This window comes from Siniperca chuatsi, linkage group LG13, assembly GCF_020085105.1.
Source record: "Siniperca chuatsi isolate FFG_IHB_CAS linkage group LG13, ASM2008510v1, whole genome shotgun sequence".
Classification (NCBI taxonomy): domain Eukaryota; kingdom Metazoa; phylum Chordata; class Actinopteri; order Centrarchiformes; family Sinipercidae; genus Siniperca; species Siniperca chuatsi.
In genome coordinates, this window is record NC_058054.1 from 14296865 (window position 1) to 14322537 (window position 25673).

The following is a 25673-nucleotide window of genomic DNA, read 5'->3' on the forward strand; positions in this document are numbered from 1 at the left end:
ATCAATGTTGTACTGCGAGGTTGGATCTCCATCCACAAGGGGGTGGCTGGACCACATCAAAGCACCCCCAGCAGAATGGGATGGTTCAGGGCTCGTGAATTAACCAGCACAATCAATCATAAAATTGGTGGTTTAAAAATGCAATCATGAGAATAGGGGCTAATAATTATTATTAGTGCAGTTCTTCGTGTGCACTTGGAGTCTCCGAGCGCAGCCAAAGGAATTACTTTGCGTAGCTGACGTCAGGAATACCTCACTAGCAGAGTGCGGCCCACTGGCGGTGGGCAGGGAGCTGCTGAGGAGGATATGAGGAGCAATCGTGGAAGAGGACTCAGTCCGACCTTGTCTGGCTCACAGTCCCGCGCCTAGTTGCTGCTAAAATAGTTGGCGGCGTTTAAAGCCCTGCAGGCGCGTACAACTTTGGCCCTCATTCATGTTTTTATTCGCAACACATCCACGTCTGGGTGATGTGCACAGGAATAGATCTACACTACTCCAACCTCTTCCGCATATTGGATTTCTATGCAAAGAGAAGGTCGCCAATGTCCCTCCAAGGATTCGGGAAATGAAGACTGCTGCTGACACGGACTCAGTATTTTTTGACTTTTGAAACGTTTTTCTGCGCGGTTTTGATCAAGAGCTTTTCTTCAACTCACGAAGCATTTGCTCTGGGTGGGATTACTCGGTGCATTGCTTATATTTGAATCTAATCGAGTTTTAGATAAGCCCGTGCTGTGTGTTGTACAGTGCACACATTCGATCAAAATGCATTTTATTTAGGGCAACATCTGTCTATACAAAGTGCCAAATTAAGCCGGAATGGCGAACGAGTGTAATCGCAACATTGTGGAAAAGTATATCTGCCATAAACTCTCCAAACAGGGCTACGTGTGGGGATTTGACGATGTCCAGGATGATGCTGCTAATAATGGGTCAATAGTTGCCCCTCCACCGACTTTAGTCCACCGGAGCCGTGAAGACAGCACCGGGCCTGACAGCGAGAGCACCCCCCACCTCTGCAAACGGCTCCCCCAGTCCGACCCGCACGCCGCCATCCACAGAGTCCTGCGCGAGGCTGGAGATGAACTTGAAAGACTATACCAGCCGGACTTCACGGAGATGTCGCGGCAGCTGTATCTCACCTCCACCACGGCGCAGAGGAGATTCGCCGAGGTGATAGACGAACTGTTCCGGGACGGGGTGAACTGGGGCCGGATTATCGCTTTCTTTGAGTTCGGGGGCACGGTGTGCGTGGAGTGCGTGGCGAAGGAGGAGATGACATCGCAGGTGGACAACATCGCGGAGTGGATGACGGAGTATTTAAATGGACCTCTGAACAGCTGGATACAAGATAACGGGGGATGGGTAGGTCTGATTCCGTTAAGGCTAGTTATGCGCTTTGCAGTTGTGTGCCACGGGGGCGCAGAAGTCCTCTTTTGCTCTACTTGAAGAGGTTTTAATCAGTAAATTCAGTTAGAGTAGCCTACAAATGTTTAACTGAGATCAAAACGTGCATTCTGATATGACTTAATATCGAAACCACAGCTGTAGTTGATCATCAATAAAAATCTATTTCTCTGGATGTGCCCATTACGCACGGCAGCTCGGACGTTCGTGATGGACGGCCTCACTTGTGAGCTGCTCTGATTGGATGTTCATGGTGGCTGTTAAACCTAATTTGACCAATCAAACAGCGTGCTCTGTCACACCTCCCTACGCTCTAAACAAAGCCCGCCCTGTGAACTGGAAAGCCAGTGGCAGCCACGCTGCTGTTATGGAGAGGAGGGGATTAAAGCTTCATTAAAGCTTAAAGCGGCACACTAGAAATAATTTAATGGCAAATTTCAACATTTACCTGTATCTAAAGCTTTATGCTGCAAAGTGCTCCAGTGCTGCTGTGATGTGATGCCATGTTTGTAGCAGGAGGGAGGAGGTCAGACACACGTCAGCAAACAGAAAACTATTGAATTAATGTGTTTAGGCCTCTGGGCATGGCTGCACAGGGCTCAGCTATCAGGGCCATTTTCTGCACATCTACATGACACATAAACTTCAGGTGCTAATACGGAGAGGCATCTACACTCTGCCTCTACCTGCCTACACACCTACTCATCCACAAAGAATGAAAAGTTGAATCTGGAAAAAAGTGTGCTATATCATATCCATTTTTGCAACAATTCTACTTTTCTGCAGCCACTGAAGAGCACAGTAGCCTCCTCTTCTGTGCTCCTCAACAGCTATTAAACCAATCTCACATGAATTAGCCTCTAATTAGCAGAGGTGCTCTTAATGAGAGCATAACATTTGTGCTGCTGGGTTATTTTAGCCGGAAGAAAGATAGCTGATTTTTTTTGGGGGGGGGTTATCAATGATTCATATTGAACATTTCATCTCAAAGGGAAGGACCATTTAACATTCCCCTTGAGTCTGCCTTGCCCCTGGAGGTGGCAGGTTGTGCCACATATCAAAGGCAGGCAACAGAGGGAGGGCCCTCCAGGAACACAGAACACTAATCTGCAGCCGCTGTGTTTAACATACAGTCCTCTGTGCATCTAGGTTGGAACTCTTTTGTCTGCTTTTTTAGACCTGTGCCTTGAAACTGGCACAGGCTGGGCTGCAGAGATACCTGCTCGAGGTCTCTGGAGCCTGTGCCCATACAATAATGTAGGTCATCATAGTCTGTGTTTTCCAGCTGGGCGGAGAGGACTGTATCTCTGCTGCTCTGCGTCCACTTTAGAGAGTACAGTCTTTTAATCCATATGATTATTCAGGATTATTTGAAAGCGTATGTTTCTAGTTTGGGTCATTTTGGTGGATTTCTGCTCTGAGCACTGAGGAAACCATATACAAATTATTTTGGCTCAAACTAGGCTCTAAAACAATTTGATGCAGAATATATTTGCATTGGCTCTTGTGAGTTTATGCCGTTAATGTTTTTAGCTTCAGCATAGACAGGAGTCTTAACAGACACTGGTGTTGATTTATATAATCATTTGAGTGCCCTTCAGGTGGGGAATTTCCTGAGGTGTGCGTGTGTTTCAGTTATTACATGACATTTAATAACTGCCACTGCAGGCACAGAGCTTTGTCTTTGCTCCAGATTGGGTATGTGAAATTCAGCTTCTCCTTTTTTTACTGACTTGTTGGCGAGTGTTAGACATATAGTAAAGTCACCGTATCATTCAGCATGTGCCAAAAAGGTTGTTTTCCCTTGTTGTTTGTAGCTACTCTTGCACCTAAAGAGTCTGGGATGTTTCTTTGGTCTATATAGCAAAAAGTTTGTTGAATTTTGTTCTGATTTCTTCGCAAATTATGCATCCATGCCCCAAGCTGCTGAGATTTCTTATCAGACATTTCCCCCTGAGTGGACTCAGGGCTGTAGCCGAGATTTCAGAGACACTGAGGTCATGAGTCCCCTCACTCTCAAACAAATCTGACCAGATGCACCAAAAGAATAAACATAATCATTTGGATTTTTAATATTTCATGTATTCTTTTCTGCAATCATCTTCTCTGTACATTTTATTTCCACATATTAAGTTCTAAATGCAGTTTCAGAGCCTTCTCTATATTGTCAGGAATCAAATTCTGGTCTAGAAATAGTGAGTCCATTTTTGTTCCTTCATTCATTTCTTTATTTTGCTGGCTTTAGAGTAGTCAAATTTAAATATATTGAGTCTAAAAATACTGAAATCAGCCAAATAAATACCCCCCATGTGTACATTTTTAATTGTAGAGAACACCCCTAGTTGCTAAAACAAATTCCCAGAAAAACTGAGGACATGACCTCAATGTCCTCAATGGTAGCTACGACGCAGACAATGGACGCCACTGTTTGGATATAATCTGGCAACCAATCTGTTTTAGTGTGAAAGCTTTGAATGGATTGTAATGAAGCAAATGTGCTAAATTTTGATGTCTAATCTGCTCATCTTGGACTTTGCTGTGGGTTTCCATCCATTTTGGAGTCACACATTTTCGAGGTTACATATTGGTCATAAATATTTTGTTACGTTCATCCACCATCTGCTAGGTGGCTCTTAGAGGAATCAGGATAAAACACATTTGATGTTTCAATCACTGCACCCTCTGATGGCTATGTGAGGGCACAGTGACATTATTTTTCTTAATTGGGTTCACACAACTTTGACCCAACAATGAAGATACTGAATAAACATAGTTATGTGTGCGTTTAGACAGCTTGTGTTTACGGTCACTTACACTGTCCATTGTGTTATTGTGTGCAAGAGGTGAGTCTTGTGTTTTCCACCACCCTTAAAACAAAGGTGGGGGCTAATCAACCTATTACTGACATTTTGACATGTGAGAGTGGTGTGGAAACAGCTTTCAATCGACCACTATCTGTTTCCTGTTGTTTTTGAGACAATTTGAGCCCAAAATAGGAGTGCCCACTAATCGTTGTTGAGTCTAGGCATCACTGTTGAGTCAAATATACCTTTAGTTAAACAAAACTATCTGCCCTTTAGAAATAACAAAGCAGTTACTGTATTTGCAAAACCCAGCTGAGGGTGAAAGAGCTCCCATTCTGCATTGATTACTTCCCACACTCACTGTCCTCAACACAAATTTTCTCCACCTGTAAAAATGAATCCTTTGTGGTATCAGAAATTGCTCTCCTCCGGGGACGATTGCATTGAGGCTGCAGCCTCACCCACACATGGTGCACCTGTGTTTATTTACAGGAGCTCGCAGTAAATACCAAGTGATTGAACAAAGTGGCAGACGTCGTCCAACTTCTGAAATTACATGCTTGACCTCAGACGTTTGACTGGCTGAGGGGGCGGCACAGAGCAAAATGTCAAAATGTGCTCCAAGAGAAAAACAGTGGTTTCACAACTTTGGAAGGCTAACAAAACAGCTTCAGATATGATGTTGAGAAATTCATTTCTTTGGTTCAAACTGAAATATCTCAACAACTATTGGATGGATTGCCATGAAATTTTGTATAGACATTCATGGTCCCCAGAGGATTAATCCTACTGATTTTGGCAATCCCCTTATTTAACCTGTAGTGCGACCATGAGGTTGGTTTGGTGATCTCGTGACTTTTCATCTAGCACCATCATCAGGTCAACATTTAAACACATCCAGTACTTTAGTTTATGACCAACTAACTGCAAAACTAATGGTATTCCCATCAGCCTCAGCTGTACTTAGGAAATGTTAGCATGCTAACACGTTACACTAAGACAGCAAACGTGATAAACATACCTGCTAAACATCAGCATGTTAGCATTGTCATTGTGCGCATGTTAGCATGCTGACATTTGCATTTAGCTCTGTACAGCCTTACAGAGTCGCTAGCATGGCTGTAGACTTGTCTTCTTTTGATGTACTGGACGAGAAGAAGGAGTGTCAGGATCAAGTGTCTGAGGAATGCTGCTAGCCAGGTGGCCTATTTCTGTGTGTGTGTGTGTGTGTGTGTGTGTGTGTGTGTGTGTGTGTGTGTGTGTGGAGAAGACGACAATGTAAATTGGCTTGGGTTGGGTCCATCTTGTGGGGGATTCCCTGAGTACAATCTGCTCGCCGACAGGTGGGACCTGCATGTTGCTACAGTACTGCGGGCATCTTGCTGCACCCCTCTCCTCCCTTGTTGAGGCTGAATGGATCTGGAACAGCAAGGAAGTCATTAATCTCCATATAGGTGACATGTCGGCAGAGCAGAGGAGGGGAAAAAAACCCCAAACAAACTCACTCACAAAGGAGGCACATGCAGCTACTCACAGTAAAGCAAGAAAATTCCCGATGAGATCTCACTTACATCCAATTTGTGTCTCCTAGATGCAAATTCTATCCGTTAAACACAAGTCGATAATAAGCAGGACAACGTTCATGGCTATTTTTTCACATGGCTTTCAACTTTCAACAAAGGAAAGCTACTTTTGAGGACACATGTTTTTACAGTGTAATGAGCTCTATAAGTCGTGATTGATCCATCCGTTCTGAGCCAGAAATGTTCTCTTTTCACTCTGCGTGCTGTCACAGTCTTTGTTTATCAGTCTGGCCTCACAATTAGAGTATGGGACAAACTGCTATCTTGTTTCCAGCAATCAGACAGAGGAATAAACGATTACTCATGCAAATAGCATTTAGGGTTTTTCCCTCCCACCCATCATTTCAAAACAGAGAAATAACAACACAATTACACTGCTGGAGAAGTGAAAAATGTCTGTAACTAAGGCTGAGTTTTGGAGATTTTAATAACAATGTTATCTCTTGATGTGGAGCTCTCAGCTCTGTAATGGAGACTGTACACCACAAAAGAGCTCAGTGTGGTGAGAAGCAGCCAAGATTTCCCCCTGTACTGTACCCCTTTTGCTGCGCAGGCCTTGGTCGCTCACCATCTGCCACTGTGTTTACATCCATCAGCCCGGCAACTATAATCTCAAAACATTTCCTACAGACGCAGGCAGTTACGGCCGTAACTCTCTGAATCAATCTGACATTAATACTTTTTTTCAGGACCAGGCCTGGAGAGATCTCTAGTCTCTCTGCTATCTGGGTCTCTGAGATGCTCAAAGCACAAAGACCTTTGTTCTAAACATTCAGTTCTGTGTGTGGAAAGCAGGTTTAATAACCCTTTATAGTTTAGGTGGGGCGATTTGAGTGACAATAAAGAAACTACTTTGGTCAGTTTTTATGCTGAGATCACTTGTATCTGAATCACTGCCTAAATGAAAATAGTGGTTGACTGTTAGGTACATATATAGACACAACATTATGACATATACAATACATTTGAAAAAGTGATATAATTTGTATAGCCATGTGCCTGCATAAATGCCTGTTCATATTAGGGCACTGAATGACACGTTTTTATGACTTCACTTAAAAACTGCTACATGTGATGTTGTGAGTACAATATGTTTCCATGACAGTGTTCACAAAAGAAAAATGGCAGATTTTAGACTATTTTCACAAAAAAACAAGTACATTTTCTTACGGAAAGAGCAAGGCCTGCTTTGCCTTATCAGCCGACAGCCTTTCACTACATAGAATAACAAACATAAGGTTTTGTTGCAGCAGGATACGATGCTATGAATAATTTAGCTATTCAAAATTTGAACTGCAATTCTTTTATTTTCTGACAATAAAATCAAGTCGATCCTCAGAGACGTTCTGTCAGTCTTAATTATAGAAAAGGCTGGTATCATGAAGACAGAGTAACACACTGTCTCTCTAAAGCTAAATTCACCCAAACAACAGATTTGTATCATAATGTTGACTGGAACGTAAGGTCAGACATACAGTTTGATCTCTTTTCAGCTTGACATGACACTCCTTGTGTCCTCCTTTTATGCCATCCTGTACCATTCCACGCATGCCGACCATTTCATGAACATGCTAGAAATGTGCACCATGAACGGAAATCACTTTAACAACGCAATTAGCACAGAAATATGGTTCTGTTTCTGTTTCTTGAACATAATCCTGGTGCTTCATGAGTGCTGTGCCTATTTCCATGACCTCACTTCTCCCCAGAGACCCTCCACCCCGTCCTGTGTGCTTATTTCTGGGCCTCCTCAGGAGAGCTGGAGGAATGTCTGCTGGGGAACAGCGACTGTAAATAAATAATGGAGACGACCTGGGTGTTTCTTTCCTGAGTGGCCGATGAAGGGTGTGGGCGATTTTGTTGTTGGACAATCATGTCAGCTGAGCGTGCTTCGTTCAGGAACCACTATAGGCGGTTTGCGTGCTGACGTGTGCGTGGTTTTTGTTTATTTATTTTGTCGCTGTCAGATTCTCTTTATGTAGGCCTCTGGGGCTGCTTGAGCCCACAGATTGGTGTTTGTGAATTCAGCCATATAATTGTGTTTCCTTTCATTATTTAGTTCAAATCAGTAATCACCTCAACCAGCTGTTTTCCTGTTTCATGAGGGACACGTGCCTGAGCTGTTTAAAAGTACTACTATCCCAGTCAGAACACACACTGATGAATAATACATGGAGCAGATAAACTCGGACACTAAATGGATGTCCCTCAAGTCGAACCCCAAAGGCTGTCTGCGCTCCAGTCGAGAGACTAGCTCTTCTTTTTCCCGTCTTTTTTCTTATCCTCTTTCTCCCTCTGCCTGTCTCTGACCCCACTACTATAGACACTCATTTACACACATACACGTGCCTAATCCCTTCACAAACGACACACTAATACCCTTAGACCTGGCTTTTAGTGTCAGGTAACGTTCCAGATTCTTGAAAAATGCAGGGACATGTGAGAGGCCTCTAAATATAGAAGTGTTACCATCACTGTTCCTGTGTGGTCCTTTAATTGTCATGTTGCACATAAATCCCTGCCCTGTTTGCTTCTGTGTTATCGTCGCATTCACATCACAAACCCGCCGCCAATCTGCATGAAAAAAATGTCCTAATGAACCATTTGAGACGGCAGATAAAAGAGTTTTCCACCTTTCCTGTCATGGTGGGAGCTGGATAATGAGGAGCCTACTGAGACGCTAGTTGACTTTGCCACTGGGCACACCCTTGCAAGCTGCGCAGCATATCAATATAGGGCAAGGTTAAACGGTTCCTCCTATTGTCTAGCTACTGTAGATATTTTTGGGACAAACCCCCAAAAGGGTTTTAAAAGAGATTTGATATTCTCAATTAGAGAAACAATAGCCACTGCTGTTTGAAATGCTGCTGGGAGTGTCTCCTAAATTAGTTTCTTGTTCACAAAGAGAGAGCTTGTTGCACACATAGCATAACCTAAATAGTTGTTAAAGGGTCAGTTCACCCAAATCACAAAAACAAGATTTTCTTACTTACCCCCCATGGTTGACAGTTTTCACTGGGAACTATTTCCTGCCAAAGAAATTGTCCCAGCGTAAAATGTAAACACAGAGGTTTGTGGAATTTCCAGAGTACCCGCTGCATTGTTTCTGTAAACATTGGTGTTGAGTTTTTCAAAGGAGTTTTGTTTATGCTGACGATAGATAATTTTCATTCACCTCCACTGTATTAGCGTTGTGGCAGAAGACTCAGCAACAAAGATTGTGAAGCAGCAATTACCAATGTACTAGCTGTAAACGCAACATTGACATATTATCACCTTTTGCCAGTTGGCTTTTTACACATTTAGCAGACACGGAGCAACATTAGCATTCATTTGGACTCATGTTTCTGGCAACCTGAATAATTTAAGTTCAATATTCATTCTGCTTTTGGTTCCGTTTTGGTCTCCACTAACACCTAACATCTGTGTCTTTAGCTGCTAAATGCTACACTATGTTCTCCAGCTAGTTGCTAACTTTGTCTGCTGTTTGGTGCTGGGCAGATGGCATACAGTGGGTTTTTAGAGCTTTTTTGAGAGGGAACCAAAACAATAAACTTGCAGGTCACACAGACAGGCAAACACAGAAGCGGATGTACTGGTGCAAATCAGTTATTTGCTGTCCACAAAATGGTTGTGTACACACTCACATGCATCCACATACACATATATGCTGTGGCACATCGGCGTGTACACACACCGAAGCGGATGTGGTAGTGTGAATCAATAATGCTGTGTTGTCACAGGGTGACATGTGAGCCATGGCAGGGAGCAGATGGCCCCGGGGTGCCTAGCTTCCTGTTAGCCGTGCCATTTAGCCTCAATACACGCACACAAACACATGTACACACACACACACACACACACACCACTACCGTCTCCGCTGGGATTTCCCAGTGCAACTAGCCACAGCACTGGCCATTAACAAACAGCATGCCATTATTGGCTCTTCTCTGAAATGCTGAGTACATGCCCTACCAAAAAATGACAACAGCCAGATAATGGTAAATAGATTTCTCTGCCTCGTCCATGGAGGTCTGGGGTAAATAATTCTCTGGTCCCCCTCCCCAATGTGATTTTTGCCAGCAGAGCAAATAGCCCTCAGGAAATCTGATCTGTTTCAGTGGACGCTGAGTGAGGTCAGCCATTGCTCAGATATCACTGACTATGTATTGATTGAGCATTTCCGATGGTTTGTGTTGGTATCTCCGAGCAAAGACTCAATTAACGCAGTGAACCAGTGGCTGTAAATGTCACATTTCATATGAAGGTGATTTATCGAAATTCATGCCGTAGGAAAAAGTGTCTCTGTGGAAAGACCTTGGCGAGATGTTTTAGCACTTTTATGCTGAGGGCTTTTAACTGTAGTGTGTGTGTGTGTGTGTGTGTGTGTGTGTGTGTGTGTGTGTGTGTGTGTGTGTGTGTGTGTGTGTGTGCAACCAGGCGCTCTCACTCCTGGTAAAGCTCACACAGCACCACCCTGTTGGCAGTCACTTTTGATGGCAACTGATTAGGTGTGAAGTGCAGAGAAAACGATACTGATGTTTGAAAGATAAAAGATTTGCCAAGGGAACGTTGCTGCTGCTACGTGGTGTTTCAGGGCAGCGATCAGCGTTCATGAAAATCCTTTGCCATCCTGAACTCTTGATGTCCGCCCAAACATGCAACCGAATTCTGTCAAAATGCTGCAGTGAACAGACATTTTGTCGCTGTCACAGATAACCCCTGCTGTTTTCAGAGGGCTACTACTGCATGCTACGTCTGACAGGGATATATCGCCAGCAGGGGCATACCAAGTACTGCCATGGTGTTATATTACATCAATTTCCCTGGGTCTACTCTGAAGATGTGCTGCCTTTAATTGGTTGTTGGGCTGTCATTACAACTTCAAATAATGACAGAAACTTCAAAGAGAACAGGGAGAATTGAAAACAGGAGAACTGACAGTGATTCCTTTTCTTCTTAGGTATTTTGTTTAGCATTTTGGGTATTTTTTGACAATACAGTAATGCTTTATGCGTGTGTATGTTCTAAGGATGCAATCATCTTGTGACTTATGTCAGAGCAATTTTTTTATGATGCCTGGATTCAGTTATGTCAGGCGCCATTTTGCTTTATAGAGGAGTGTTAACTGTGACATGTCTAGACGGGTCTCATGTCGGCAAATTTCACCACCAGAAGTTTAATTAACTCTGCAAATTGACCTATAAAGTGCTTCATTTATATTTCACATTTTGTGGCACTTAGTGGTGAAAAAGCTGTAAAAAAGAAAGAAAGAAAGAGCCCAATAAGTATGTATTTTCTCTTGTTTAATCAACAGAATTTCACGATACCATTATTAAAAAAAAGACATTTGATTTTCACTGTGCCAAATTATCAGCTAGCTTTGAAAACTCATTTTCTGATACCACCCAATCTATCACGACAGGCACTCAGACCCCTTGACCTTCAATGTTTCCAGATTTGAATTAATGTGAGTCCACATTCCTGCATTCCAGGGAGGACAGTGGGTTAGAAAATATTCCTGGATGAAATGACTGGATTTCACAAGGTGTCTTTGATCAGGAGGTGAGGCTAATAGGGTTGAGGAGGAGGATGAGGAGGAGAGATGGAAGAGCAAGCAAGTAGAGGCTTATAAAGCTATAAACAGGCAGTCCAGTCCTTACTGCCACATGGGCTGCAGCCAGGTTGCGACTCCCGGGGTAATTGCTGGAAAAAAGTATGGATGGTTGGCAAAATATGATGGGGCCACCAGGGTTGAAAGACCAAAGCAAAAATGGAGCTAGTAGAGCAAATGGTTTTGATTTCATTGAGTTCATGCTGTTAGTAGAGAGTCGAGGGAGTAGGAATAGATTAGCTCACTCCATAGAAATTTACAGAGCAAACTTGGATAAAGTTGCCTGTTAAAGTCATCTGACTCAACAATCATCTGATTCTCAGCTGATCCATCTGCTGACTTAGGAAGCAAAGGAATGTACTCGTGAAACATCCACATGGGCATTACATGGCACAAAATAAAATTTAAAAAGAACATTTTTCCAGCCGCAGCACAATATACAGTATGTATGCATTTTTTCCCTCTATGATTTAAAGTCTCAGTTTGAGGCAGTATATTCTACTATTCAATGCAGAGCAGCATCAAGGCTACTCATCTCACAACAGACAGTCACTGAGTGCCACTAATGACATTTTCCATGGATTATTCCAGAGAGAAAATGACACAAAAACCCCTCCTCTATTATGAAACTGACATGTGCCTTATTAGCTTTCCGCACATTTTCACACCAGACCTTCAGTGTCACAATAGGCAACTTATTATCATTCATCAGGTAGGCTGTGCTTGTTTCCCTTTGGTCTCTGCATACAGACAGGGAAGGTCACACAGCTCCGCGTGAGCCAACCTGCTCCAGATAGTTCAAACAATCGGCCGTTTTTAAAGCGTGCTGCTCAACACAGCTCTCTCCAAGGTCTCTGTGAGTCACATAAAGGACCAGGAGTAGAAGTGGTGTCCACCCCGGCTTTTAGCTGCTTTATTAGGGCTTTAATTGCATTCATCTATTTCTGAAAAGCATTTAAATGTAGTTATTATATTACATAATGCAAGTGTGTGGTGTAGCTGTGTTCCTTGCAGTCTTGGTTATCTCAAGGTTCATTCCTTCTCATATCAGGCCTCTCGGGGACACACTGTGCAGTTGTTTGTTTCCACACATCAATGCATTCCTCTCATTCCTCTCCCCCTGGATGAAAATCAGCTGGTTGCCTGAGAGAGGTCATTGAACTTTTCCCCAGTATTCCCAGCCTCAGAAGAGAAGGGGGGGGGGACGTCAGGAGAACGTTGGAGTTCATTCTGAGATTGCTTTCAATACAGCTAACGATTAAACAGAGGCTGTGGATATATGCTTAGATTTCTCAGCTGGAAGTAAAATTGTGTAAGAATAATTTTGCCCCCCATTTCAAAATGACCTCATGCTCCATGCAGGATAGAGAAGTTTTGTCAGGCATTTCACAGTTTCAGCCCTCAGCCTGCAGGAAAGCTGCTTCCCTTCCCATATTGAGTTTTGCTTTGTCTTCCAACATGAAACCTTTTTTTAATTTCCTGATGGCAATATGACAGCAGTGGACAGAGGTGGACGAAGTATCTTAAGATCTTTTACTGACGTTGACAGTACCAGTACAACACTGTAAGAATACGCCATAACAAATAAAGGTCCTGTATTCAAAGCCCTACTTAAAGGTCCTGAGAACATATTTTACTACAAGTGATGGGATCCTACATGAACACACAATTTTCTGCCGAAGCTACAACAGTTTTGGTTATTTCAGAAGAGATTTTCTGTATTTGTTGTTTTGTCTGAGCTCTTCCAGTCGGTTGTTTGTTTATGTTGCCAGGCAACTGTCAATCAAATCTGATCAGTCCACACCCTGCACACATTCCTTATGAAGCACATTAGCTGAGTTTTTTTTTTTCAATGTTTTTTCTGAACTATAACTGAACTAGATTTTTGCTCATTTAATCATAAATATTTAATGTTATGGACACTGAAGTTTTCAGGGACTTACAGGGACGTACAGAAGTATTATCAACTAAATGTACTTAAACTAAAAAAGTACTCATTATGCAGAAAAATGGTCCCTGTGAGATTGCTAATACTGATCCATCAATGCATACATGGCATTTTACTGTTAAAGCTGGTCGAGGTGGAGCTAGTTTTAACTACTTTATATACAGTTTGGTAGTTTAGTCCAGCAGTTCCCAAACTAGGGGTCAGGCCTCTCCAAAGGGTCACAAGATAAATCGGGGGGAGGGTGGGCTGTCATCAGATGGTTCATGGGAGAGGAAAGGAGAAAAAACTAAGTTCTTCTACACAAATCTGTATACATGTTTTGGACTTCTCTCTTATATTTGGGGTTTTTTTTGGACATTTTTTTTGACTTTGTGGAACGTTTTCATTGTGGTTTGGCTCCTCTTCTTCTCACTTCAAAGGTGTTCCTGAGGGAGCTGCACCTCAAACAGATGATTGTTTCCTCTGACATTATCGGACATCTGAGATCCTCGATCTGCTCTGCTCTGCTCACAGCATGCCCTGTCCCAGACTGTGGCCTCTCTCATTTACATGGGTACACGGAGAACACTGCTGAACCTGAAACCCGGCCTGCATGTACTCCAATCACGTAAACCGCTCCAGTATCTTGTTGCCAAAAACTGACAAGCTTTCATTAAGAGACTGACTTTACAAGATGTCTCCTGAATAAAAAGGGAGACTATGAGAGGCACTGGGCATCTGGCTTTGATGTTCTAATACTTTCTCCTTCGCTGCCGTGTTTAATTCTCTGTTAGATGATATTACACTCGATTTGTTTGGCACTGCTTCCTAAATTACAGGGGTAACTCTGGGCTTCATCAAAGGAAAAATCACAACATTTCTGCTTTTTGTGAACCTAAAACTTGCCCTTGTGTTACAGTTTGCTTTTTCTTAGACTTGGAGCTAAGATTTAGGAGTCAGTTAATGGTTCAAAACAAATACAAATCTCTTAGTTACAGTGTCTAACCAACTGTAGCTCTCTGCTGCTGCTCCCCCTCCCTTTCTCCACGGTATTAGTATGACTACATGTTTGGCTTGCCTCTAGTCTTTCCCTAGTTACCCGCACAGAGTCTGTGATTTAACCATACTTGGCTCTACCACAGAGAAGCCATAGTCTCAAACCAGACAGTGATGTCATCCCTGCAGCGTCTAGCACAGGAAGTGACTTAACACTAACTGAACTGTCAAGCTCTTTTACAAAGACTTACACAGTCACTGCTGCCTGAAAAGCCCGTTTTTGATCATCAGGATTGTGTAATTCTGTTACATCAGGGCTTAGGACAAAAACACTTTGACGCAAGCATAAAAAAAACCCCACAACAACGGAAAAGCTGAATGCACCATTTCAAGAAAATCCAAAACCAAATGATTTCATTTCTCGGGCAAGTGCAGAACAGTCAGCCACCACATGCGCTGCACGTCGAGTATTCTGCAGATGGTGTTTCCACACATGCCATTCATTAAACCGTATACAGTAGTCATTTTTGGCTCAGATTAGTCAGCCTATTTTCAGCTACACTGCATTTGAGATGGTGGTTGTGTGGTCTCAAGGTCTTAAGGGGTCAGTGGATATGACTTTTAAGGCTTGAAGCAGCGTGCCGCCCCTGTCACGGGAAATGAGCCTTTCCCATGGGCTCTGTTTGTCACAGGAGAAGCAACAAGCCACCTGGGAATCTTCTGGTTCCCACGGTCTCTATCAGAGGTTTCTATCTGAACCAATCGGTTCAGCTATGGGGGGCTCCTACACTTCCTTGTTTTGCCAAAGTAAGAGGTGCTCTGGTTCCTGTACACAGCAATCCAAAGTTGATTTAAAGCCGATAGAGCAGTTTGAAATGTGAAAGTTTTACCTCTGTGTTTAATCATTAACCCCAAACTGCAGAATGAATGTGAAACATGGCTTTGCCTTTTTGTCCGCAGAGTGCTTCTGTGTGTTTTAAATGCCACAGATACTACTCTAATTTACCAACTGGCCCTTTTATACGAGTGCCCTTGCATTCCTGAGTGCGAAATTTGAACAAAAGAATCCAGAAGCTATCTCAGAAAATGCCCCACAGTTATTTGGCTTTCACACAGTTATACAGATTTTTGAAGCCACAAACGCGTCACTGGAACAGTCAATGTACTATGCAAGGCTTCCATGGAGAGAACACAGAGCTATTAGACTCCCAAGTGGCAGACATCCTGTCTTTACTGGAAAGCCACTCAAGCCAAGTTTAATGCACTCCAAACACACCAGCCTGCACAAGTGTGGATGATGACTCAGCGGCCCTTTTCCATTCTCTCCTCTGCTCTTGCGCGTCATCGTTGGCCTTTTAAATGGGTCGAGGAGCGGAGATGAGAGTTGTTTTATTAGATTGGGCAGCCCTGAACCAGGAGCTCACATGCAGCCTCTTGATATTTATAGCAGCGCAACAGTCTTGCCGCTTCTGTCCGGTTCAACTGTTGTCACTTCCTCCTCCGCTGAGGGCCGGATGGGCTCACTGCAGACATCCCCTTTCAGCTACATTGTATCTATTAGAGGAAGCCATTGTGCCGAGTTTTGGCACATGTGAAGGATTTTGGATCATTTGTTGAAGTTGAAATAGGTTTCAAGGTCAAAATCACAGGACTGACTTGTTTCAAAGAATGAAAGAAACATATCGATTGAGCTGCAGAGTGTGGCTTTCCCTTTGCTTTGATGTTGCTCTGCATGCAGAAGTGACTGATTGTAAATGATACACTCTGAGCTTCAGTAAGGTGTGCAGAGGTGCCGATAAACCAGGAGTGCAGGGGGAGAGCAAGTGAGAGGAGAGCAAACACAGTCTGCATCCACTCGTCCTCACCACTCTGAGCCTGCAAGGTCACCCAGTCCTTCATTCCATGTTGGATCAAAGCTGTTCAATAGAAATCAATGGGCTCAACAAGAATAAAGACCTACAAGGATCATATAACTGCTCAGTCAAGGTTAAGTAAATAAATCAGAAATGTTTGTCAGTTCAAAATCTGTTTGTACTCTCCAAATAAACTAGATGCTACTGCACAAATTGGACGGTTTAACTCCAGTGGTTCTCCTCCTCCTCCTTGATGGGATCAAAACCAAGTGAAGCGTTATTCATCTCCAAAGAAACCAAAGTCTCATGTGTAAAGTTACAGTCCTCATTTATCTGGTGGTTTAGACAATGAAAAATGGAGTGTCATGAGGAGTGTGGGTGATTTACTGGCGATCACGTTTCATGTTCCAGTAGAGCAGGCTCACTCCCACGGGAGAACGTGCTGTTTTGTAAACACACAAATGCTGCTGCTGCTGACGCAGATTTGAATATTTATAAGCCTTTAGGATCCAACATCAAATCTGTTTCTCCATTTACAGTTGAGTCCAATGAAAGTACATTGCCAAGTATGAAACCTGAATCTTCAATGACACCCAAATAGAAAGCAAATTAAAAAGGTTTCCCATTTCTTTTGATTCAAGTCCAGACTTACTTTCTGTTTTCTAGTTATCAGACAGACTGATATTACTCCACAGTTAACATTTTGTCTGGCCATTTGAAAGGCTGTTAATTCCTTTGGTGAATATGTAGGAATAACTAAAAGGTGTGGAGTGTCAATTAAGTTTTCTAAAGCTACTTGTGGGACCAGAGGCCAAATGCCATTTGTGCTTAATTCTCTATTTCATATCAAAATAATATCCTTTTTAAGTTGATGTCATTGTATCAGCTAAAAATTGTACTTCTTGGTTTTACCTGTAAAGATGGAATTCGTGGTTTAGTTTGAACAATTATTCATCTCTCCTCTGAGGTTTTCAGAGGTGGTTTAATGTCTCCTGACCACCAGTCCAAAACCCAAACATATTCCATTTAATAATGGATAAACCAGAGAAAAGCAGGAAATCCTCACATTTGACAAGATGGAACTAGAGAATATTTGGCATTTTTGATTAAAATTTTTTTAACATTTTGGGAAATATGCTTATTTGCATTCTGGCAGAGAGTTAGGTGAGAAGATCGAACCAGAAGAACAGAGCCAGGTTAGCTGTTTCCCCTTGTTCATAGTCTTTGCGCTAAACTAAGCTAAGCTAAGCTAAGCTATCCAGCTTCTTGTGGTAGCTTCATATTTAACGGACAGACATGAGAGTAATATCAGTCTTCTCATCTAACTCTTTGCCAGAAAGTGAATGAGCATATTTCCCAAAATGTCAAACCATCGCTTTTGCAAAATTGTAGCCAAATAATTTTCTGTTGATTGACTAATCGATTAATAGAGTAGTTGTTTGAGCTATGTATGTGTTTTAAATCAAGGATGCTCCTGGGACATTTTATCAAGCATTATTGTTTTGTTGGTCTGATTCCCTAAAAGTTTGTGTATTGATTGGGTGTATTTTCCAGATTTGTACAGCTTTCCACCCAGTTTGCCATCACTTGGTTGTGAGGTTGTTGTTTCCAAGTATTGCAGTATTGTCACAGTGTGGTGAAGGGCTGAGTGTCCTCAGCTCCAAGCTGTTTGGCAGTGCTGACACAGGGGGATTCACTGGGTAATGAGTATTGCAACAAACTCCTCCGTCATCTCATTTTTGCCGGGCCAGACGATGGATGACACTCCAGAGACTTGATCGAACCTGACCTTGCTACCAGACAAGACACCTACTGTGTCTGGTGAAGGGTGTTTTGTTGTTGGTTTTTATTTTGCATCTGTGCATGCATTCAAAACAGATCAGTTACAAAGGACATTAATGCCTTCCTCGCATTTTATCATCTCCCATTACTCCCCTCGGCTCCTGAAATGAGAGGTTTGTTTGACTTTAATTAGCTGCGGAAGAAGTCTGCAAGAAACTCATTAGAAAATCAAAGAGGGGTGGTAGCAGCAGCGTATGCATTATTATAAGTATGTTAGTATGTGAATGCTTAGGAAATAAACAGAGCGTGGGGAGAAGCTCGGTTCAGAGGTGAATATAGCAGCGAAGCCACAACAGGCACTTTAATTACAAGTTGAACTTTAACCCACATCCCTTTCTCTCAGCCTCAGTCTGCCCTCAATTACCCACAGAAATGTCCCAAAACAGAGATGACTGCCTAATCATTTTTCTGTTTTGGCAAAGCGCTGCCTGGGATTTTAACGGAGCTAACCAAGCGCACAAGATGACTCATCTTCCACACAAGTTGAGGGATCATTCCCAATTGCAGGGGAATACCCAAAGGAACCAGCAAATGTTTGGTATTTCCTGTTGCCCGTAAGATAGAATAAGGCCATCCGAGGAAGACAACAGTGTAAAATCTCTTTGAGTCTATGAGAAAGACACTGAGTGTAACCCAGAGGTCTGAATCATGTGAAAAACAAATCAGAGGTCGAGGACAGTCTCTCTCTCCTGCTGGTGGGAAAAGCAAATCATGTGTGAAGCTTCCAGTCTGGGTAACCATGACACTCAAGGCAGCAAGTTGCCACCCCATGGCTGAGTATGGGATCCTCTCAAGTCCTCGCTGTTCAGTCTGACTGCTTTACTCTGTTTGTGTCTCTCCAAGGTCTTCATTGTGTGCAGTAAAAATGAAGGAAAGGGAGTGTGTAAACCTGGCTAGGCATTTTCCCATTGGATTCTTGGCCTCTGTAGGGCGGCTGTGACCTTTAAAAAGCCAATGATCCAAAACATTAATACTGTAGAGAACTGCAGTCTGGACTTTATTTCCCAGATGCACACCTGCTGTTGATGGCAGATGGTTTGCTGCAGGGCAATAAGATGAGTTTTTGGGGATTATAGTCTTTTGTTGATGTGATGAATGCAGATGTTTTGTCCTTTCCTGTCCCTGTCAACCTTCTGTGTCCTCCTTTGCCAGCTGCTTATTATTATTATCTTCAAAGGCCCAGGTTTTCAAAATGAAAGTCAATACAGAAGGAGAAAGAGGGAGAGAGAGGAAAGGGAAGAAAAAATAGAAAGTAGCCTCCCAAGGTTTGTTTTTCACACTACTCACATGGTTGTGGCAGCACTGCTTGCTAACGTGTGGGTGAAAAGGTTCCTGGAGGTGAAGTGCTGCATGCCTCAGTCTCATGATATCCACCTGACACCCCCTCCCTCCCTCCCTTCTCTATCTCTGCTTCCCAGCTCTCCCCTGAGTAAGTCTGGAGTTATTACTGTCCATGTCCTTGTGGGATTCTTTTAAACATCCATCACGCTGTTATGAACCTCTTACCGTAATTGGCCCGCTTTTGTTTCAGACTTAAATAGATGATAATCTATGCCGACTGTCTGGGACATATTGAGGACACGCATCATTAGTTTGCCATTTTGTCGAGCCTTGCTAGCGGTCAGTCACATGCACTTGCTGCTGGACCCGGTGGCTGGTTTGTGTTGTTACCTCAGCAAACTGTTATTTTCCTTTAGTAGGTGGGGGGAAAAAAGATGGAGGCAGTGTTTTAGCCAACTAACACATTCCCCTCAGTTGGAGGTCTGACTGAAGAGCTTGTTCTCTAATTAATACCTGAATCCTGGAGAGGAGGAGAAAGGGAGGGGGTGGTGTTGTCACTGAAAGACAGGGCTTGTTTAGAGTTCTCTAGAATAAAGCTGAAATTTTGCTCTCCATTTTTAGCCATACCAGCAACATGGCTCTTGGTATGGCAATGTCAGTTGGCCCACCACTTTAGTCCAGAGTGAAATGTCTCAAAAATTGATTGCCATGAAATGTTGTGCAGACATTCATGGTCCCCACAGGATAAATCCTAAGGACTGGAGGTGATCCCCAACTTTTCCACTAGCACGACCAGCAGGTCAATGTTTCGACTTATCCTGTAAAATATCTCAACATGCACCAGATAGATGAGCACATACTTTGGTACAGACATTCATGGTTCCCAGAGGAGGAATCCTAATGATGATCCCCTGACTTTTCCTCTTGTGTCACCATGAGGTTGACATTTGTGGTTTTGAGTGAAATATCTCAACAACTACTGGATGAACTGCCATGATATTTAGTTCAACATTCATGTCCCCCTCAGTATGAATTGTAATAGTATTGGTTATCCTGCAAAACTAATGGCATTCCCATCAGCCTCAGCTGTACTTTGTGTTTAGTGCTAATTAGCAGCTGTTAGCATGCTAACATGCTATACTAGGGTGGTGAAAATGGTAAACATTGTAGGCCTACCTGCCTAGAATTAGCATGTTAGCGATGCCATTGTGAGCAAGTCAGCATGCTGATGTTAGCATTTAGCTCCAAGCACAGCTGTTTCTGATGAGTTCAATCTCACAGAGCTGCTAGCATGGCTGTAGACTCTTAGTCTTGTTTTAGCCCTGGATAATTCAAAACACACAGCTGCAACAAAAGAAATGCCATGTGGTTAAAGATATTGCCGGCTGATTTAAGAGCACAGTGTGTTTTGACACCAGAGGGCCTAAACTGGGAAGAAACTGCTGATCTTCCTCCTCTGTGACACTGACTGGCCCCCAGCCTCAGCAATGCGAGAGGACGGAAAGGGAGGAGAGGGAAACAGGAAATACTTTTGTCTCCCCACAGCACTTCAGAATGGATGTCTCCTTTTTTTAGTCCTGTGTGGGCTTTTGTTTGATAAAAGGAAACTGTATATTAAAATGTGACACTTGTGAAGAAGAGTATAATGACCCAGTTTTGCTGGATCAAGGTCGAATAAAATGTGTGTATTCCAGTTAGAATTACACAAAACATAATTACTGTAGGTAAATTGAGTTAAATCAAGACAGATTAAAATAGAATGATAATAGATGAGAACTAACACAACAGTAATGTTGAAGTGAATTATACTTAACAATTCACCATTGTTCACAGATAGCTCAAGTTACAGCTAAAACAGAGACATCAAAGAAGCTCAAATGTACAGCTTCACAACACTGCTACTTGTGGCTAGATTCATAACAAAAGAGTAGATATTCTATAGGAAACTGTTGATATATCCTCTCATAAACCTCTCTAAAATATGTTCTATTCTAGTTGGGTTCAAGATAATCCACTTGTGTGTGTGTGTAGGAGAGCAAGAAGCTTAGCACCATGACTTCCTGTCCAGCTGTTCCTGCTGTCACTGCTTATGAGCAGATGTCTGTATTTCCTCGTCTAAGACACACAGCCATGGTATTTCCTCCACAGACCCCACATACACTACACATTCTCAATTTCTAACAGACCTCTTTTTAAACTCCTGTTAGCAGCAGAAAGCAGAGCCCCCTCTGAGTAACATTAATATATTTATGCTTAAGTACTGCAGCGCTCGTCCACATGCTAAAAAAACACCTAAATCTGTTGACGTGCAGTTGCAAATGGGCTCTTTTTGGTGATTTCCATGTTTGTTTAGTGTGTGTTTCTGGGTGTGTTGTGTCTCTGTGCCTGAGGGGCATCTGAGGTTGTGCGTGGCAGAATGTGAGAGCCGATGAACATTAATGGATCTGCTTGCACGATGGGTGTAATAACACTCTATTTCCACTCGTATTTGGTGGTGGCCAAGGGATTTACATCTTAAAGGGTCAGTTCATTCAACACACAAAAAAACATATTTTCTCACTTACCTAGAGGTATCTAGCCAAGCAGATCATTTTAGTTTTACTCGCTCAGATTCTGAGATATCTGCCCCTGAGATTTCGTCTGGCACTCCATTACAATGGAGGCGATGGAATTTCAGCCTTATCCTGTGTGGTGTTTTCTTGTAGACTCCACCCAGCAGATAACCAACTGACGAAAGAACGTGCACATAGGTAAACACATGTTCTTAGACAGCCCAATTAACTGTCTGTCTTTCTCTTTCTGTATCTCTCCCAGGATGCCTTTGTGGAGCTGTATGACAGACAGAGGGACTCCGTCTTCAGTTGCTCCTGGCCCTCCATTAAGACGGTCTTCGGTCTGGCTGCACTCGGGGCAGCTAGCCTCACCATCGGAGCATACCTTACACAGAAGTGAATGAGCCCTCTTTCTACCAGTCTCATCCTCCTCCTCCTTTTCCTCGTGCCTCTCCTTTTTCCTTTTAAAGACGCCCCTGACCCCTCAGAGACAACCTTCAGACTCTTCCGAATCTGGCTCTCTTCAAAGCCCTCTCTCAGAAAACTCCCTCTTCCTCGCCCCTCCATGTCAAAATAGACACAAATCAAAACAACTGAAGCAACCCAATGCACAGCCCATATGGAGCAAAGGATGTCTTGAAAAGAGCCAGCTTAGATGTAATCACACTAAGCTGAGTACAACTGAAGAGAAAGGAGGAGTTTTTGTTCTGCCTGCTTCTGTACTAGTTATAGCATGAATGTTGAGTGTTAGTGTAGACGTTGCATGTGTCAGAGCTCATGCGGGACCTCTGTTTGGAGGCCTTGATGATGGGGGTGCAGGGACAATGATGCCCCACACCGGAGCGGCCACAGCCCCGCCCCTGCTTGTTAGGGTGAAGAACCCCGTTTGAACTGTGGATTCCAGTTACCCCCCAGCAGCCGTCCTTCAAAGGACTTCCTCCACAGAACAGCTGCTCAGAATGTATAATGGAAACAGCTTGCTACAACCAGCGAGTTGTGCTTTCACTCCTCAGACAGCTCCAGTGAACTCTGAACACACTGTACCATTATACTCTCCCTGGCCTTTAGTATGTAGAGGATGGGCCAGTGGGAGACTGAGTTGTGCTGATCTTTCTTTTGCAGAGATTTTGAAAGCTGATTGCGATTTTTATGTTGGTTTTAATTTTTGCAGCACGCCAAACCCCAAATTGTGTAGTTTTACCGCAGAAAAAAAGGAGAATGGAATTTTTCTCGAGGAGTGAAAAACATGCCAGAGAAGCCTGTTGTTGCATAAAAATGTCATGACATGTTGATGAATATACTGAGAAAAATGTTGAGCACAGCACAAAAGAGTGAGGTAGAAGTAAAACAAACATTGCATTTTGCATCTTAAGAAGAGAGAATGCCCCTGCAATATAAACAGACAAGTGCACATTCCTCAAGCAAAGGGATATGAATGAGACTGCTCCTCTACTAAAATGATTCCCCTTTAAAAGCATCATCACAGATTAGCACCAAGTAACTCTAAGAGCTATCAGTTCTTTTCTATTTTCTACCTCTGTTGCAACTTTCTTACTCTTAACTCAGTCCATTTGTGGTCCGACTGTTTGGGCTCACCCAGGTTTCAGAAATGACTCTGTCAACATATGTCCTCCAGCTGCTGAGGTCCCACAGCAACTCTGTAATGCAAGAATCCACTCTGACAAAGACGCTTGTTGACGTGGACTGAGAGAAACCTCGCCTGGCCACAGATGACTGAGTGGAATACCACGGCAGCAGGGTTTCAGTTTAGGACTAAAGCTAGTGTGTCCTGTGTGCTGGAACCTGAGATGTCCCTTCTCTCCGGTCTGCAAATGCATTCAGTCATTGATTTGTTCCTTTCAGCCTGTTTTATTGATGTTTGTCTTGTGTTACAGACTGGAAATTTGGAAATGCACACAAGCTCCAAAATATTTTGTTGTAGGCCTACACAGTACTTAGTAAGTAAAAGTGATTTTTTTTTCTTTCCTCTGTCATTTACAATCTTCAACTTCTTTGTTGCATGGATGAAAGATACTGTCCTCACACATAAATATTCAGTGTGTAACCATATTTATAACAGAATAGGGTAGAAGATAACAAATAACAGCAAAGAAGTTGCATTTTCTATTTATTGAGAGGTACCAGATCACATTTTGTAACAGTACTTTGATGAAAAATTAATTGTTTTTTCACTTTTTTCTATTCTATGGAATCACACTGTAACTACATTTTTTCCTGGCTGCTATTATAACAAGAAAAATGTTTAAAAAGTGAATTTCTGTGTTGTATTAATATTGGCTTAAGGCTGCTATACTGTCGATTTAACATTTACTTACAGCTTAAACTGCCACAGATTTACAGTATAGTTCTAGAGAGCTGGAAACCAAAGTTAACTTGTATTAATCTTTAATTTAAAAAACAAAACAAAAGTAGCTTAAGGAGAATACATGTCGCTTCACTTCGCTGAGTCTATTCAGTGAGGTTTTGTGATCGCTCTTGTCTAGTGTTACTGTACTATATTATCAGCTTAACTTTTGTCAACTTTGTGCTTCGATGATAACTCAGTGCTTATCTGTAAAATGTTGACCTGCCAGACTTGTCTCAGTTATCACTATAAACCACCCCATTTCCATTACAACAGCTCAAAGTGTGTGATATTCCTAGTGATGTGTATGTAAGAGATTAACAGAAGGGGATTTATGAACAGGAATAGGAACAGTTTAACAGCAATATACTGTAATTTTTATATTCTCTGTGCATATATGAATGTAGGCACTATGGTTGCTGTAGGCTACTGTTTTATGTCTATAATCACAAACCTGTAGCACTTAAAAAAAGTGAATTGTGTTTCTGTTGTTTACTGCTATATCCACAATAAGCTAGCGGGATCATATTGTTCCTAATAAACCAGATTTCTCAAGCAGCTGCAGTCCAAGTTCATGTTGCGTCTGCTTTTTTTAAATCGATTCTCAGCTTCATCTCTGAGCCTGTCAGCAAGACAGAAAGAGAATAAGAGATGTACTAGTTTAGGTGGAGAGCAGTGTATCAACAGTGCTCTTTTGATTATCTGTTATCTATCCATGGCTATGAGCTGTATATATAAGCCTGGTTGTGTCAACGTGACAGGCTCCTTGTGAAGCATCCCATCAGACATCAAAGCTGTCCCCAAACACTGCACTTGTCAGCCTCCCTCTTCTGCTCCATACGCTGCTAAACACGAGTGCAAAAACCCAAATGCCCTGCGGCCAGGTTTTTTTTTTTTTACACCCCCTGCCTCTGTTCTGATCACACTTGTCTTCAAAGGCTACGGCACTCTTGCTGCTCGGTGGAATTTGTGAAAAGCATGATGCAGTAAAACTAATGTTGAGAGTTGAGTGGGTGCGAGAAAATGAGGGGAGAGGAGTGAAAGAAAGTGGTGGTGGTGGTTGTGTGTGTAGATATATCCCTGAGGAGACCAACGGCGGAGGGAAGTTCATTTGGGCTGGAGCCCCACGCAATCCCTCCTCCCTCTCTCCCACTCGCCATGCATATAAAATGAATGACACGCTCTGAAGAGGAATTTTAAATCAAGCCCTAGACTTTCAAAAGAGAGTCCAGTGTGGGTGTGGATGGTGAATGTGTGTGTGTAAAGAAAGAGAGAAAGATAGGCAGAGAGATGGAGGGGGGGTATTCTCCTGCCTCTTCTGCTTTAGGGCTACAAGGTGTAGAGGAGGCTTTCCCAGTGCTGGATATCACAGGGGAGATTGGGAGATCAAAGCAGATTGTCTGCAGTGAGTCTGGTCCAGTTTCATCCCTCATTTGGAAGTCCATCAGA

The 25673-nt window shown here is 42.8% G+C and overlaps 1 protein-coding gene across 1 annotated transcript; it reads left to right on the top strand.

The window, feature by feature from the left end:
* The first annotated feature begins 262 nt into the window (after positions 1-262).
* On the top strand, positions 263-24782 carry bcl2b (BCL2 apoptosis regulator b). The gene is made up of 2 exons (XM_044220074.1): positions 263-1365; positions 22122-24782. Exons 1-2 carry the CDS (start codon positions 820-822, stop codon positions 22257-22259), a joined length of 684 nt encoding a protein of 227 aa, XP_044076009.1. The 5' UTR covers positions 263-819; the 3' UTR covers positions 22260-24782.
* The last annotated feature ends 891 nt before the right edge of the window (positions 24783-25673 follow it).

Coding starts and splice junctions, on each gene's coding strand:
- bcl2b (XM_044220074.1), top strand. CDS start 820: ATGGCGAACGAGTGTAATCGCAACATTGTGGAAAAGTATATCTGCCAT. Junction 1,366..22,121: donor TACAAGATAACGGGGGATGG/GTAGGTCTGATT, acceptor TATCTCTCCCAG/GATGCCTTTGTGGAGCTGTA.